Below are 18,893 nucleotides of genomic sequence, written 5' to 3'. Positions count from 1 at the left end.
GCTGCCCTGATCGTGATCGTGATCGCGGCCGTGATCGCACCAGTGTGCGTGTAGCTTAAATGAAGAGAGTTAATACCACCTCACGTAAAGGAAATAAGACCTGGCCTTATTAACGTCCATGCACGCTATTCGGTTTAGCGATATCTCTCTATTACGCTGTTTATTGTTATTTTACGCGAGTTTATTTTTGCGCACAGGAAATTTGACTCGTTTGCACATCGTCATAAAAAACAATTTTCGTACCACGAATTAGGGACAAGATTTTTATCTGTATACTTATAGGATACCTAATCTGTGCTAGTATATTATTTTTTTTTTCATCTAGAACTGAGTATTACGTTATTTAGAGTCCATAAAGTCCATAAAGTTAATTTGACTGTGTTACATTACCTGTTGCTTCCAGCAGTGTTGAGATAAACAGAATAATAGTGAGGATGAGTGGGAGAAACCATAGGTAAAGAAACTGTAGATCTTAAAGAAAGCCTGCTGTTCGTCGAATTATTATCAATATAATCTTCATGAAAACCACTGCTCCTATAATAAACAGCAAAACTTTAGAATACACCTACTAATCTATTTAAAAAAAACTTACTCATCTGAATCCAAAAACTTTCTGTATGCGGCATTACCTCTCAGTTCCTCTTGACTAGATTCCTTGCTCATAAAAGCTTCATCAGAACTGACTTTAAGCACTTGAATGGGAACATGAATTGGAAATGGTTTGTACTAGTAAAAATAAATAAAAATGAATTTTAAATGTGCTGAAAAACTAGTTTTAAAATGGTCATATTTAAACAAATACTCGATATACATCACAACCACATAATACCCTAACTAAAAGAGAAGCGACAGTAATATACAAGTGCGAATTGGGCTTACCTACCGAGGGTTCCGTAAAATAAAGACTATATCGAGTGCGTCTCAAAAGTGGCTCACCCCTATAACTTTTTTATTTTTTCAGATAAAAAGACGAGATTTGGTATGTTAGTATACAACATAAATTAGGATTGATTGACATACTCAATTGTTTTCGATCACTACCGGTTTCACCGGAAATGACTACAACTTTTGATTTTTAAATGGCATCCTCGGTAATTTTTTACTTTATTCGATAGAAAATGACACTCTGAATAGAATGACATACGTATCATATGTCAACTTTTGACATTTTCGCATATGTTTTATTTGAAATTATAACATGCGGTTCATAACGATAATTTGACTAGAAATACGAAGTGTGTGGTATCAAATTATTCATAAGAAAATGTTTTTTCCAAATATGCTAATGAGCCACCGTCGTTCCATTTGAAAAAAATGAGATATGATTAAAAATACGGTTTGGTCATCTTTTAACCGGCTAAGACAAGACACTAAAAATATTAGACGTTCAAATATATTTTTCCAAGGCTCCGTGATTAAAAATTTGTGTTTGAACACATTCTAGATTTAAATTTAAAATACAATTATTTGTTTTTGAGCGAATATATCAAAAGTTGACATATGATATGTCATTCGATTCAGAGTGTTATTTTCTATCGAATAAAGTAAAAAAATACCGAGGGTGCCATTTAAAAATTAAAAGTTGTCATTTCCGGTGAAACAGGAAGTGGCCGAAAACAATAATTATTGAATACGTCAATCAATCCTAATTTATATCATATACTAACATACAAAATCTCGTTTTTTTTATATAAAAAATAAAGTTATAGGGGTGAGCCGCTTTTGAGACGCACCCGGTATTTTTATAATTTAATTAAAAATGTATAGTCTTCAGAAGATGGTATTACTTGCCAAATCATTTTCATATATCAATCATAATTTCAAATCATTTTTCATAGTCTAGGCCAAAGAACAATACCCTATAAATTTTGATTCCCTTGAGAGTGTTGAAATATACGTTTTTTTGCGGCATAAACGGCCGAACCTTTTTTACGTTAACTTAGAAGTTTGATTTTTTCGCAGTTTCAAGCGACTGTAGACCTGAGTATATGGTTTTAATTTCGATACCTTCACGCGTTCCCGAGGTAAACGGTATTGACAGAGAGACAGACGGAGGGATAGACAACAAAGTGTTTTCTAAAATAATACAAAAAAAATATTACCTGTGGCTTTATTAGTTTGTGCTGCCCCATGATTTTTCGTTCGGCCATCATTTGCCTCACCCTAAAACCCCTACAGTGAGCTTGAAACAACACCAGTCCCATTTTCAGTTTCTGCATCCAAGACCGGCACTTGTATCCCCTCCAACACTTCTGGATTTTCAGGGCGGCCATCTTGTACCTCAGGGCTTTTTGTACTAGATACATGCGACAGTACGATTGCAACACGACCACTGCAGTCTTCATTCTCAAGAACCGTTTTCGTTCCAAGCAGGCTCTGAACCACCTTTGGAGCGTGACAATGCCGGCCATGATTTGTTGATGGAGCTTGCAATCCAGTTTGTGCTTTTCGGATTCGCGCATAAAAACTTTTGTACTTCCTGAAAAACAAACATGATTATTATAAGTGATATTTTACAATAATTCATAAAGTATAAGATATAATTAATTATGTGATATATATTACTTTTAATTTACCTACAATAGTTTAATAAGTATGTAACGTTTTTAGTTCGTTACATGTCTTTTTTATATATAATATATGATGTCTGGCCTATCATCACCGGATTCCCTCTCGTTCAGGCCGGATAGTTTATTTGACGCGTAATTTTTACGTTCCCTAGTCGCCAACCCTGTTATCGTTCGACACAACCCTGTTATCGCTCTGAGGAGGCGCTGTCAACATCGCTTCTGTCAACTCTCTCCATGCTTAACCTCACTTTGTTTTGACGCTCTGTTGTATCCCAGCTTTTAGAAATGGTGATTATTTAAATCTTGCTGTATAATTTGAATCAGCTGCTATTTCGAGGCCACAGGTAAAGATGAGTTATTACCTTTTATAGATTCGATATTATTATTGAATATTTTTAGGGTAGAGTTACGGATGTCCCAACTTGTATTTGTATTTTGCTGGCACGTTGGCGTCCCTTTTCTTTTGTCCTCCAGAATGTCACATGAAAGAAAGGACAGGTTGTTTATTATTTATTGAGCCCTCGGAAGTATTTCGAGGTAGGTTTATTTTGTTTATTAGACCTTGTTTGGTTTTAAACAAGAGTTTCATATTTTTAGGGTCCAAGGTATGGGTAGTGTCTTATGTACGGACATTATCTTCTGTACGGATGTCCTGTGGACGAGTGTCCCCAGTAAGAATGATTTTTTCTTACATATAAGTACCACAGCGTGGATGTAGCTTGAGTCCCATGCTGCTTCGTTCCCAGCTATAAGCTAGTTAGTTACGGCTGTATCAATTCATGGTGTCCTCATTCTGGCCCCTTTGGTTGTGTTGGATGGCTGAGTACAGAGATGCGAGACCACCTCACGCTGTTACTGTTTAAAGCAAGATTACATAAAGAACAGCTAAGTGTAGATTTAAGTTCTAGTTTTACATTTAACATTTAAAACATTTACAGTCTTAAACAATAACGTACATCTTAAATAATATCGTACAGACTATGTTTAGTGGTTAGATTGTTAAGAACATTCATGTCGATTTAATATTTAATATAATAATTAATACTAAATATAATTTAGATCTTAGGTTTCATTGCATTACATCTTGTAATGGTATTACTTTTATAGATATTATTATCGCACTATTTTAACAGATGAATAACCAAACATAGATTCTAGAATCTACAGGTTGCAACATCTTCGATTTAGCATCATATGGAATATATCAAATTAATTAAAGTAATGCTACATTTCATATATTCTCTTAAACTTTACATGTCTTGTATTTTATCGTAGTTGTTTTCATTGATATTTAGTACGACTCTTACCACCACTTTCTTTGACATATAACCACTATATATTTATTAGAACTCTACAATGTCATGTACCATCTAAGAACATCATGAATAAATATAGTCATTAGTTTTAAGTAATAAACAACTGTATTTTCTTTCTCTGTACATGCCTGGCGCCCAATATTTATAATTTCGCGTTATTATTGTTAATTAGTTTCTTTCCAGTGAAATACCTTATCCACGACTGCTCTACCAACGAAAATCTGCCGTTCGCAGTGATAATGTTTTAAAAAAACGCTACAAGTAAGTATTTATTAAATCTCTGAAACTGGTCGTCGAATGGCTGTTCCCTTCAGTCTGATAAACTTAATGCAGAGAATAAGCATATATGTGGGGTTTTTGGCCTTAATTTTTTGCTTCTTGTATTTTGTTTAAGTATTTATTATTTTATCAAGAAAAATAAAAAGTAGTTTTTTGTTTTATATTACAATGACTTGTAGATATATTGGATTTTCTATAAAAGAGCCAATTAAGGCAAATTCATTTTCTTCACTTCCATCGACTGGTTTCTGCCTAATAGGTTTTTTATATACCACACTATCAGCTATGCGAAATAGGAAAAGTAGTTTTTATACCTATTTGGATATCTTTGAGCTTAAACCCTTCAGGCCAACAAGCAATTGTCCTCACAAAACAAAATCACTAGCAACATATACATTCCTTCCGCCAGCAGATACTGCTTAATTTTTCTTGATAAAATACTATATAGTTACTTATTAACCTTATTCTTGGTAAATTAAATAAAAATAACCTGATATAAATTTAAATAAAGTCCATAAACTAATGTAATTTTGAAAATAGCTACTAAGTGTCAGTAAAAAATTGCTATGGCGACACCAGCCATCTTGATTACAATTTTATTAAAAAAAACGCTTTTTATTCAATATCTGAGCCAGATAGGTATAGAAAACCCTAATATAGTTTGAAAGAGCGCTTAAATCTGCTTCGATTTATTTAAAAAAATACATAGTGTTGTATTTGATATAACGAAGTTTTTATGTAAAATAAATATTTAAAATAGACCAGCAATTTTTGATACCCCTGTATACATTTTAGGAAGCAATCAATTTTTTTAATAAAGTTTATTTCTCTGGCTTCAAAGTTAGCACAAGAATTAATCCTAAAAAATAATGTACAGGGTGTTCACAAACTGTTTTACTATAGCATGCATATTTAAAGATTTTAAATATCTCAAAAACCAACTTATTCAAAAAAATTCATAATGTTGCATTTAAAATAACGAAGTTTTTACATATGTAAAATAAATATTTAAAATAGACCAGCAATTTTTGACACCCCTGTATACATTTAAGAAAGCAATCAAATTTTTTAGTAAAGTTTATTTCTCTGGCTTGAAATTCAGCACAAGAATTAATTCTGAAAAGTAACGCACAATTTTTTATTATAGCATGTATATTTAAATACAAATATTTAAATATCTCAAGAACCGAAGTTTTTAAACATATTAAACCTTTATAATAAATGCCTTATTTTATGTCCAAGAACCCAAAAATGAAATAAAATACCTGGTGTTCCATAAGAAAAAATATAACTTTGGTATGGATCTTAGTTCTGACACACCCTGTACATTTCAAAATAATTTTAAATTATGTACATTGCCTTCCCACATATACCCATAAAATATTTTGTTTCTACATCTTTCCGTTTTCGTATAATCAACCGAGGTGCGCCACCCTGTATAAGGACCCTTATGTTGATTTACTAATGATAAAAAATATACCTAATTGATAGTTGTCACGATTGAGATTTAAAGTTGCCAAGAAGTCCCGTACGTCATTTTGTGAACTAAGCAAAGCTTTGGGAAGAAGAATCCTGTATAACTGGATGAACTCGTCATAAGTCAAACGCACGTTGAAACCTGCTTGTCGTATTCTCACAGTTTCCAACATCCCGGTATACCTAAAATAAAAATAAAAACAATATTAATATAAACAAACACTCTAAACGCAATATCGAAAAAAATAAAACAAACCGACAGGATTTGTGAAATTATAAATGAGGACAATAACATTTTACACCTAATAATGGGTTAACTTAAAAGTAATAAACAGAGATATTAACAATAGGAATATAATTAACCTTAATTGACTAATTTTCTGGGTTACTACAAAAAACTCCGATAGATAAGAAATGTCTGCCAATGCTTATAATCTTAATGAATATTTGGTTTTCGTCAGTGAGGTAAAGTGTTTAATTTATTAACAGTGTTTTAATTGAAGATTCTGATGCAATGGATTATTTTCAAAATTTCCACATTATCATAAAATAAAATGTAAGTAAATAAGGTACAGGGTGTCCCATTTTCGTGTTTTACAGGGTTTCCCGTTTATGAGTAGAGATAGAAACATGCGGGTTTCACATCACCACTTTACTTTTTTATAAAATTAATTGAAGATGCTATAAACAGATTTGTCCTAGCCCTCTTAGTTCCTGAAATACAGGGCGAATTTGAAAATTTTGCATTTTTTGACCCCCGTTTGAATCTCGATATCTTATAACTTATCAGAAAGGTGAAGATTGAGTTCCATAGAGTTTTTAGACCTTAGACATTTAATAAGTTCATCATTATAAAGAAAAATTACCTCAATTGTCTTTGAACCGTATCGGCATCAAAAGTATTCGGAATCTTGTTCTTATTCGACTTAATACACCTGATAAAAAAGGGATTGGCCTGATTGAGCGTGTCCATCAACGAATGAAGGCTTTGCTGGAACTGAGCGGCCACAGTCATCGGCTGCTTTCTCGCTTTTCCTATTTGTCCTTGATTGGTAGCCGTAATTCCGGTCCTTCCAGCCAGAGTCTTGACAGATTGTAAATTTTTCAAACCTTTTTTACCCCTTTCCCTAGGTCTGAATGATTTGTTCTTCCTGCGAAAGAAAACAAAGTGTAAAAAAGGAATGCTACGGTGTAAATATGAGGGAAACAAACTAATGCCATGCACATATACGATAAAAAACATGCTGATCCAATCTGGAAGACGCAAAATGTAAGCTCCCGTCACCTTGGTTATAAACACACCCGAATTTTTACCGTCACCGATTTTGCGTTGCCTGTTCAGTAAACTGATTTGTCAAAAAATCGAAAATTGGATAAGGAATTCTCTCATAACTCTGCTAGCTCATATTCAACAAAAAATATTTGTAATAAGAGAACATAAGATAAGACTCTCACGACTCGTCTACTTGGCAAATACGCCAATATTTGCGTATTTGCCAAGTACCGCTACTTTGTAAACAACATTGGCAAGTGGGGCGCTCACACGACGTGTTCATTTCAGCAAGTACGCCAGCACAAACATTGTTTAAATCCTTAGCAAGTAAACAGTATAGTCGCATCCATGGCTACCGGTCGTCCCGAAATTGTCGTTGCTAGTGATTCTTTTTTCTTTTTAAGTTTTTTTACTGTACACTGCAGTAGGATTTCTATGTTCTTTATGTTTAGCCATCCATATGAAGGGCTCATTTTCGTATAAATCCATAAATTCCAAAACAGTATCATTTGAAGACTACACGGGAGAAACCAGCTTTGTCCATTTTTAGAAAAATAAAACTTAGTGCTTTTAAATATATATATGTTATTTTCGGTTGAATAATTAGAAAAAGTATTACTACCAATTATGAATAATTAATATTGTTAATTATCGCTAAATTCTGAAATACCGAAATAAAAATGTCAAAATGCAAAACAAAACAGGGGAAAAACCAGGGATGTCCAATTAAAGTTGTATAAAATCTAAATCTAAACTATTATTTATTTTGTTGTAGGAAGAAAATTAATATTTAAGTAGGTTTTTATTAATATACATAAATTTACTACATGAAATACTAACTGCAAGATGCATGCTTGTCGCCCATGCTTAAGGACATCTCTGGTTTTTGCCATTTACGCGCGGACTACTCCCTTTCGATACGAGGTTTAAGGTTGTAACCATTAAGATACGCCTAATGAGCGAATTCGTGACAAGGCTGATTTGATTTCCCCTTACTTCTCAAGTACTGTACGGTGGAGACACCAATCGTTCTGCGGCCAACGCATAAAATACTTATTTTCTCTAATTCGTGTGGAACTGAAAGCGTCAGTGTTACTGACTATAATACATTTGAAGAAAATATTTTTGGATGAAAAATCCGCGTTTATGTAATGAAAAGTTACTCGTGTCAAACAGAATAAACAACAAAAATAAAAATTCTTATGGGTAGGAATTCATTATAAGTACTGAATATGTCGTATGATCGAAAAAGTCGTTTAGTTGGTTTGGAAACGATGATTATTGACATTTACCATAATATTTTACATATGAAATAACAGCGATCTCATTTCCAAGCCAACTCTGACGCCGTTCTTTGTTTAATCATAAAATATATTAAATTGTTTCATGATAAGAAAAATCCGTATTAATAATTCCATGCTGAAATTTGTGTGTTAGTAGGATTTCGTACTAAATTAAGGCCAGTTTCATTAAATAAGTTTTATTGATGGAAAAACTGTAAGGAGTTTGATATATTTGAAAAACGAATCAATTTTAAAACTGAATAAAAGGCTACCTCAATTACAATTTACCCTGTACAATACGATATAGTGCTAAAATAATCATTGTATAGTGATACAAGTATGATACGAGGTTTTTCCCTTGTACGGCAAAATAATCAAGCTGTGTAATATCTCTGGGACTAACCGTATTATTGCTTTTTTTTCTCGAATGACCTTAATATTTGTCTATAAAGTTGTATCGCTATCTTAATTTCTATGAAAATGAGACATATCTGTTTTTTCCCGTGTAGTATTTATTTGTCCACTCCATTTATTGCTGTGGGAACGATTTAATTGCAATGTTGAAGTTATTAATGTAAATTTGATATTATATATTCTATTATTGTTTTAACGTTTTAAATTATCCGCAATTAACTCGAAAAATACTAGGATCCGGAATATATAACAGTACAATTATTTGCGCAGTCGTTTTTTTGCGCCTCGGCAAGTATAGCCAAGGCTGGCCGACTCTACACTTGGCAAGTGTACGAATAATTGTGATCCTTCGACTGGGGCTATGTTTACCGACAGAGAGTGAGATGAGAACGCGACGAGTGACAAATAATTGCACAAGGAAACCGTTCTCACGACATTGCGAGTGTATTACAATAACAAATAATTGTCAAGTACACGAGTCGTGAGAATGCGTTTTAAAATCAGAAATTTTAAGATTATTCCTAAAACTTTAAGAAAACATAGAAACCTTAACATTATTTTAGTTTTTTCATTAAAACAATTTAATTATAAAGATATCTAGCCTTTATCCAAATTTTCGATTTTTTTTACGCAACAGGCAACGTTCACCGACATACATCACGATCTGATTGGCCCTGTGTATGGCCCTGGCTTCGTCCGGACACAGTACCCTGTCCAAGACAGCGCTGCTCTGATTGGAGGCCGAGTCCCGCCTCTTACGCTCTTCGTCGCTGGACTTCTGCGCGGAATTCGTTGTAGAGGATCGGTTGCGCTGGTAGAATTGAGGCCAGGATAGTCGGTTTGAGGAGGCAGTTGTTTCCTCGGTGGATCGGTTTAAGACGTGTACCGTGGTACGCTGTTTGCTGTATGAGTTAGAAAATGTATATTAAAAGTTCTTTTGAAAGAACCAAATTTATCTAATAATCTGTATTTAATTTAATAATGTTCGTAAAAAAATAGCAACAAAAAAAAATAAAATAATATCAAGTTTATACAATGCTGTAATCCTTTTGAACCATTTTACAAGCTTATTTTCTGTTGTGTACAATGTGTAAAAATTCACTTTTCAACATAGTTCCGTAGCGTAATAAGATCAAACTTGATGTATAATAACCAATAAAAATTATCTGGTCTGGGTGTCCCATTTTCGTGTATTTTATGGGGTTTCTCGTTTGTAAGCAGAGATATAAAGATGCGCTTTTCACATCACTGGGCTACTTTTTATAAAACAAAAGATGCTACACACATATTTTTTGTCCTAGCCTTCTAAGTTCCTGAAATACAGGGCGAATTCTAAAATGTTGAATTTTTTCAACATATCTTCGTTATCTGAGATATAGCTTTGCGGTCAAAAACCTGAGCCCCTTAGAATCTTTCACGTAGAATCCAGTGGCGCAACTAGTTTTCCGCTGGGAGCTGTCATTTCCGAAATATGTTGAAACTTATGTTTTTTTAATGGTACACCTGTATATTTTTATTGCCTTGTTATGAGCTTCCTAAAAATATAATAAACTATATACTTGTTTTCTTAAACACGGTAAAAATGCATTATTTTACTTTTTAACATAAACCAACCTAGTTTAAAAGAGTATTATTATTTTATTTTATTTAATTTAACCACATAATTTTGCTTACCATCGTGTTATTTCAGCTTTTAGATATCACTCTATAGTCTATAAAATGAATAACTTTGAATTTTGACCGTTATTTTTTACCAACATGGCAAATATAAAATCTAACTCTTAACTTAAATATAATATTACGTGAAATAGAAAAGGAAAATAATATCTTGCAAAAATCAACACGAAATGACATAATTGTCAAAAGTAAAATATCATCAGCTTTTGACATTTCTAAATATCAGACCAATGCCGTCTCTAATAGAACAGCCTGGGAGCGAGATTTATGACGTACCGCTAGTTAGATACTACGGATTAATAAATATGTTGTAGAATACATGGAAAACATAATTATTCCTCGTATTTTTGGTTTGTATTTTAAAAACGATACAGTTTACATGAAATATACATAATATACAGTTAATAAATACAATATAAATACCTATTTATAGTAATAAATACTTTGGCAAATAAACTATGAACCATACAAATGCAGCAAATGTTTTACAATATACAAATAATGAATAGGTACATAAAATAATGGGTAAAATGTAAAATATATTTTAAATTTGGGGGTTTGAAAATTGATCTAATTTAACAAAAAACATTCAATATCTACTAATAGTGATGTATTATTATCTACATTCACAAAATTTATATGCATATTTTGCAAGTATCGATGTCCGAAAAATTATATTTGCAAATAATACAATATCATAAAAAAAAGGCATCAGCGATGGCTATGAAATAAAGATCGCTGTCATTTTATATGTAAAATTATTCTAAAATTTTTGATTTTCTTGGGATTTAGGTTCGGGAAAAACGCTGATTAAGTTTTCATTTGGTTTTTCATTTTTTTTCATTTGATTTCGGCTAACATTATATCCTTCATCAGTGTTGTGTCATATGAAAAAAATAGTGTCGAATATAATCCAAAAAATTACATATAAAATATACTAAATATATATGTTACTGTAAATGTCCGAAATGCGGTAAAATCTAGGATTTACCAAAAGCAAGTGGTAGTAAAAACCAACCAACCCCACCAAATAACCACCTAACCAATGCATTAACACCCCCCAGATAACCAGGCTAACCAATGCATTAAGACCCTCCAAATAACCAGGCTAACCAATGCATTAACACCCTCCAAATAACCAGGCTAACCTAATTAGTTAATGCTTTTGGTAAATCCTAGGTTTAGCGCGCTTAACCTAGTTTTTTTGCCGCATTTCGGACATTTACAGTAACATATATATTTATTAATTAATACATATTTATTAATCCGTAGTATCTAACTAGCGTGACGTCATAAATCTGGCTCCGTGGCTGTTCTATTAGAGACAGCATTGCGTCAACATGGCCGCAAGTTGCTAACCTAATAAAATTAACACTAGAAAAGCCCGCGGGAACTGTCAAATTCAAAGTTATTCGTTTCACAGACTATACCAATCAGAGTTAATGATATTTTTGATGCACTTGTGCAATCTTTCACACTCAGAAACTAGCGTGGACTAGCCAATAACAAAAATTTGACGTCGAATAAATTATGTTAAAAAGTTGAATAATGCATTTTTTTACCTTGTGAAAATAAGCATAGAGTATATATTTAGGAAGATCATATAACAAGGCAAATAAAATAAAAAAAATCAATAACATACATAAAAAAAACGTAAGTTTGAGTTGTATTTCAAAAATGACAGCTCACAATGAAAAACTAGTAACGCCACTGAATTCTCTATGAGAATTAGATTTCACCCTTTCGAGGTATAAGAGAAAAGAGATAAGAGACAGGACTCGAAAAATGCAACAATTTAAAATTCGACCTGTATTTCAGGAACTAAGAGGACTAGGACAAATCTGTGAGTAGCATCTTTAGATTCATAATGTGAAAACCGCATCTTTGTACCTCTACTCATAAACGAGAAACCCTGTAAAACACACGAATTTGAAACACCCTGTACATACATACGTCTACCACATCGACCTATTATTTATCACATATTCACATAACATGAAGAAGAAAGCTAGCACATGCTTTAATGTCACATCTAGCACATCTTAGAAAACACTCATGCACATGATGATAACAATGAGTAAATGTAATAAAAATTACAAAAAAATCACATCTGTAAATTTTCTGTTGGTGAAAATCAATAATGTTTAAAATGAGCTAAAAATGACAAACACAGGAACTTTAATATTAACATATATTAATACAGTTTCATCCTAAGAGTATGACAAATTCTAATATATTAAAATTAATATATTTAATATTTCCTGCAAAAAGTTGTCATACTCATAGAACTTACTGCATAGTAAACGATCAGCGACACCAAACGAATCACTAGTGTCTGGAAAATGCTCAACATACAAGAAGACATGTGAAATTATAAGGAAAAATGGATATAAACGTCAACAATAAAATGTAAAACCTGTGATCTGAACTTACGCAATTCGGTTTATTGTGAGATTGACAGCGGAAACCGTCACCAGATGGCTACAGAATTATAAATTCAACTGTAGAAACATACGTCTTCACTTAAAGCTATTTAAAAATATACCATATGAGGATAAGAGACGACACACTGGTCTTTAACACGATAATCGATGATAAAATCTGTCAGATCAACAACTGGTATCTCGTTAACAATTAACAGAACAATTTATTTTTACAAAAATTATTTTTAATCAATATACAGTATTGACTAAATCAACACAATACACCAAAACACTTTTACTTTTACACTGGACGCGCGTTTCGCTAACCATGTTAGCATCATCAGCAGATGATTATAATATAGATAGTTTATATTAGCGAAACGCGCGCCCAGTGTAAAAGTAGAAGTGTTTTGGTGTATTGTGGTGATTTAGTGTTTTATTTTGCTGTGTAACACCAAAGGTTCCAACCCTCAACTGTAATACATATATGCTTATGAATAAAGTTAATTAATGCTTAACAAATTTCTGTCAATTCTTAATAAATTACTTATAGAGCTGGGTTCAACAGAAATTATCATTAATTTTCGTTTCAAAGGGCACTGTAACACCGTTTTTTTTTTCGATTATATAGTATATACTCAGTGATTCATTAAAAATATTTCTAATTTTTATTGTAAATTGACTTTATTAATTTTGAAAGCTTGTACAAAATATAGCAACATGAATCAATAGCTGCACAAAAAACACATCACAGTGAAATCATACTGAAGCAAACACGAAATGATGTTAGTCCCGTTCTAATTTAATTTTAATTTACCTAATTCGAAACTTTTTTCAATCTATAAAACTAATAATGCGCCAAAAAAAACATATACAGTGTCACAGAAAATTCCCAACAAATGGAAAAACAAAATTTGTCCCAATTTATTGTAAACTTTTAGACACACTGTATAATATAAACTTTCTTATATGAAAATATATAATTCTTTTAAAATGAGGTTATGAGGTATAAAACAAAAATGCTCACCTAATAATATTATCATTTGGTATATGACCGCCCCTATACCGCTGTTGTATATTATTCCTATTTCCATCCACTCTTCCCTGTCTGTGACGTTTTCCTGCATCCCTGAACGCAAACTGCGCCCTGAAGAAGGCGCGCACAATGGCCCATCGAAACACCGCCACCGGATCAACGCCCACCAGTTCTCTGACGAATGCCATTGAGCTGTTCTTCAAAACTCCAACTATGTCTTGTCTCATTAGATCTAAGTTTTTCTCCCGCATATCTGTCACCTAAAGATACATATAAACACATATAACCAGATTAAAGGAAGAAAACAAGAGTTCGGCAGACGACATCCAAAAAATTGCAGACAAACCAATATATATATATATATATATATATATATATATATATATATATATATATATATATATATATATATATATATATATATATATATATATATATATATATATATATAGATCAAGATAACGTCAAGCATGCGTACCGAGTAGGTTATGTGCTAGCGGCAGTCGTATTAATTTACAATTATAGTACCTGTAATTATTATTAAAAATAGAAAAAGTGTCATATTCGTGATCAAGAGTAGTGCAATGATGACCAGAGGTGGAGGCAAAAGTGAGGACTCCTCTAAAAAGCAGGTGGGAGAGTTTCAAATATTGAACCAGCGCATGGAAGAAATGGCTGCCAAGTTTAAGACTGACCTTAATGACTTCCGGAACGTTTTACAAGAAAAATCCATGGCAAGGACAAGTGCCAGCGAAGACAATGTCTTAAATGGCGATTTACTGAAGTTATCCGAAAAATTCTCATTATTCGAAAAAACTGTAATGACGTCATTGGACTCTTTAAGGCAGGATATGAATCAAATAAAGATAGAGGTCGCTACAAACAACAATAATATTCTGGTGCACGGTGTGAACGAGGACTCACCTGACATCTATCAGGCCATATGCGATCTAATGCATTCCAAAATCAATATAAATGTGCAAAAAAACGATATAAATTATTGTTATCGTTTGGGTACCACTAATACGAGAGACAAAAAACCAAGACCTATTTTAGTTTCATTTTGTTGTCGATGGCTTCGAGATCAAATATTTTATAGCAAAAAACTGCTCAAAGGTTCAAATGTCTTGTTTACTGAATTGCTTACGGCCGAGAATTTAAAACTATTTAAAGTTGCCCGTGGGCACTTTCGAAATCACTGCTGGACAAGATCGGGGAAGGTGATTGTTCTGTGTGAAGGTGTGCAGGTGGTTGTCTTTTCTCAGGAAAAACTCAGTGAGCTGATTGGAAAAGCCTAGTTCAGTGTGATACCTCGTTGACTAATTTCTCAAGGTACTGTCTTTGATTTTCTTTCAATTAACTAATTTATATATCAATTCACTATACCAAATTCAATATCTAAAAAAATGTGTGGATATTATAGATATTTGAATATCTAAAAAAAAACATTTATATTTAATTTTTTCTTTAAGGAGTTGTTCTTCTAGTTATCATAATAAGCGTATTGTATAATTCGTTGTTTTGAATGCTTCTATTTTTTAAAGAAACTGCATAATATTACTTTGTTTTTCATATTTTAATGTATTGGCTTTCTAGCAATTGTTATACGTATTAGATATGGTTGGGAATTATTGCTTATACTTTTGTTTTCTATTGAAAATACCTATTTTTTGAGGGAAAGTGTATATTAATTTCGTTTTGATATAAGCATTTCAAGTCTGCCTATTCTAGTATGCGGGTGAATATATCTATGAATTATTGAACTTTAATTTTTTATTCTCTATTGATGCTTCAATTACTAAGCTAATGAACACGAAATTTTGTATGTAAGTTTTATTTGATTATAGTAGGCGGCGAGATATAGCTGTGACTTATTGTATTTTTTCTATAAAATCTTCTTTCATCTTATATAAGTTGGGTAATGAATAATATAAATTGTACTTTACGGCTAAACATTCCTGATACTGCTTTTGATGGGCATGTATGTTTGCTATAATCTGAGAGGGTGTGATCGATGGGAGCTAGGCACTGGCGTGGGTACTGGGTTGCGACATCTCAATGATATTAGGTGATAATATTGCGCAGGTAGGCCATAATTCCAAAATTGTCAAAACTAAGAGCCTTGTCACTGCTCATCTAAATGTTCGATCACTCAATACAGGGTTTGACGAGTTCGCTAATTATATTTATGATTGCAACTTTGACATACTAGGACTGTCAGAAACCTGGTTAACATCTGACTGGGATTCAAGTTCTTTTAATCTTGAGGGATATAATCTAATACGCAAGGATCGTGGGGCCAGGGGTGGCGGCGTGGGAGCCTATGTAAGGAAACATATTAGTAGTCAAATTGTGGATCTTGGAATAACCTCTGAGAGTTGTGAATATGTTGGCGTACGTATCAACCTAAATAAGAAAACTTTGCTATTTGTGAGTTTATATCGACCTCCTTCGTCGAATTTAGAGCATTTTTTTGACACTCTAGAAAACATGTTATCTGCTACTGTTCCGTATTATAACCACATTATTCTAACTGGAGATTTTAATATCGATTTATTAAAAAACTCAAGAACTAAATTAAAAATGATTGAACTGCTTAATACCTTTAATCTAACTCAGCATATTACGGAACCTACGCGGATAGATATGAACACGAACGCATCTACACTAATTGACTGTATAATTACCGACAATAATCTTTACTGCCAAAGTAGTCACTCTTTTAATATTTCTGAGACTATATCAGATCACTGTTTAATATTTGGAAATTTTAATATACCCATTACCGAATATAAAGAAAAATATATGCAATACAGGAACTATGACAATATTGATTATGAAAAGTTTCAACAAGACGGTCAAGAATTACCATGGGGTACCATCTATTATACAAATAATATTAACACAAAATTAGAATTATTTAATAATAATATTTCAAATCTTATTAATAAACACGCACCCTTAAAACAAAAAAAAACTAAAATTAAGCCTTTTACACCTTGGATTACAGGCACTATTAAGTGTTTGATTAAATTGAGGGATAATGCTCATAAGAAATATTTAAAAAATAAGACGGATGCTCGGCTTAAATATTATCGTGATCTAAGAAATTACACTAAACATGCTATTAACCGTGAAAAAATTTCTTATTTTAAGTCTCTATCTAGTGAAAAGGGTAGTGACTTCTGGAAAGCAGCAAAAAAATTAAATCTCACTCATAGAATAACCTCTGAAGTTCCACCTGAAATTGCGGATCCTATAAAATTTAATAATTTTTTTGCTAGTTGCAATAGAATAATCGACACAACCTCGATAGAAAAAATTTTTTTTTACAATAATAATAGGCACAAAAATATTACTTCAGAACTGAACTTTAAATTAATTAATGAGACATCATTACATAAAATTATACAGTCAATTAAAACAAATGCGGTTGGTGAAGACAATTTGTCAATAAGAGATCTACAACTATGCATGCCGTTTTGTGGGAAACCACTAATGAATATAATAAATACCTGTATTCTTGAGAATGTTTTTCCGGATTTGTGGAAAAAATCTGTCATAATACCTATTCCAAAAAAAACGAATCCTACAAATCAGGAAGACTTTAGACCTATTAGTATTTTGCCGGTTGTTTCAAAAATAGTAGAGAGACATATCTGTAATCAAGTTATTACTTACACCGATTTAATGAAAATTATTCCTGATTGTCAATCAGGTTTTCGTAAAAATTTCAGTACAACTACATGTCTTGTTAAGCTTATTAATGATATAAGACTTTCCCAGGAAATGAAAGAAACAACGTGTTTAAGTCTGCTTGATTTTAGCAAAGCATTTGACACGTTAAATCATAACTTATTACTAGCAAAGTTGCATTATTTTGGACTATCTGAACAATCCGTTAACTTTTTACGTGCTTACCTTACTCAAAGATCGCATTGTGTTGGCATAAAAAAAGACTTTAGTCTGCTAAAATCTCCTTATACTCCTATGACCGCTGGTGTTCCTCAGGGATCAATATTGGGCCCGCTATTATTCTCTTTATATGTAGCAGACATGAATGACGAATTATCGCATTCTAAGTTACAACAATACGCTGATGATTCACAATTGTATCTATCTTTCACCAACGAGAATTATATCATATCCAATTTACAATATAATATTGATATAAATAGGATTGATAAATTTGCTACAGATCATAATCTGAAATTAAATACTTCGAAATCTTGTGTACTTTTTTTTGAATCCAGCAAGGCTCGAGTGACGGGTATTACAAAAAATTTCAAAGTTGAGATCAATAATGTTTTGCTACCTGTAGTTGCTGAGGCCAAAAATCTGGGAATACATGTCGATTCAAAACTTACTTTCAATTCACACATTAAAAATAAACTTACTAATGCATATTGTCGCTTAAAAAAACTAAATATTTATAAAAAATTTCTACCACCTTTTGTTAAATATTACTTATGCAATACACTTATTTTATCATTGTTTGATTATGGTGATATAGTCTATGATGCCTCGTTATCTGCAGGGCTAGCGAAATCTATACAAAAAATTCAAAATTCATGTATGCGATTCTCGTTTAATATACCCTATAGACATCACATTACACCATACCTAAATAGTAATTCTATATTATCAATGTGCAATAGACGTAAATGTCATATGTTATCATTTATTTATAAAGTTTTAAAAACCGGAAAACCACCCTATTTAAATTCACTTTTCAATTCTCATGAACATTCTTATTTTACCAGAAATGTAAATAATTTCAAAGTCCCCCAGCACAGAACTGCGGCATTTCAGAGATCTTTCAGCTTTGTAGCGATTCAATTGTGGCATCAGATTCCTAAATGCGTTCAAGAGCTTTCATATGAAAAATTTGTAAATAGTGTCAAGTCTATATATTTAGAACAACAAAAACAAAACCGTTAGAAATTTAAACGAGTGACTAACCTGCCTGCCTGCTTTCGTCGCCTTTTAGTTTTTAATTTTAATAATAACCTGATGATTTCAACTTAATTTAACTTTTCCCTGGTGCCCTAGCCTTCCTCCTGGTCATTCCCGTTGATTGCATTCTCTTTTTTTGTATTTGAGTATATTTTATGTATTTTATTTTGAATTCTTTGTATTAATCTTT

At 32.2% G+C, this 18,893-nt stretch overlaps 1 protein-coding gene across 4 annotated transcripts in view; it reads right to left on the bottom strand.

Moving 5' to 3' along the window:
• Positions 1-18,893, bottom strand: part of LOC115883678 (unconventional myosin-IXa-like) — a 56,723-nt gene that overhangs the window by 17,189 nt on the left and 20,641 nt on the right. For 3 of the 4 annotated variants that reach the window (XM_030902060.1, XM_030902059.1, XM_030902061.1), the window contains exons 10-16: positions 13,739-14,007; positions 9,268-9,513; positions 6,508-6,792; positions 5,646-5,824; positions 2,103-2,479; positions 593-726; positions 391-534 (exon numbers count right to left, since the gene is read on the bottom strand). In XM_030902060.1, coding sequence (XP_030757920.1) covers positions 391-534; positions 593-726; positions 2,103-2,479; positions 5,646-5,824; positions 6,508-6,792; positions 9,268-9,513; positions 13,739-14,007 — 1,634 coding nt within the window. The remainder of the gene's footprint in view (positions 1-390; positions 535-592; positions 727-2,102; positions 2,480-5,645; positions 5,825-6,507; positions 6,793-9,267; positions 9,514-13,738; positions 14,008-18,893) is intronic. The other variant, XM_030902063.1, reaches the window with a different exon arrangement.

This window comes from Sitophilus oryzae, unplaced genomic scaffold, assembly GCF_002938485.1.
Source record: "Sitophilus oryzae breed Bouriz unplaced genomic scaffold, Soryzae_2.0 scaffold_1974_pilon_pilon, whole genome shotgun sequence".
In the NCBI taxonomy this organism is placed as follows: domain Eukaryota; kingdom Metazoa; phylum Arthropoda; class Insecta; order Coleoptera; family Curculionidae; genus Sitophilus; species Sitophilus oryzae.
The sequence above is the reverse complement of the archived record's forward strand: the minus strand, read 5'-3'. Positions and strand labels throughout refer to the sequence as shown.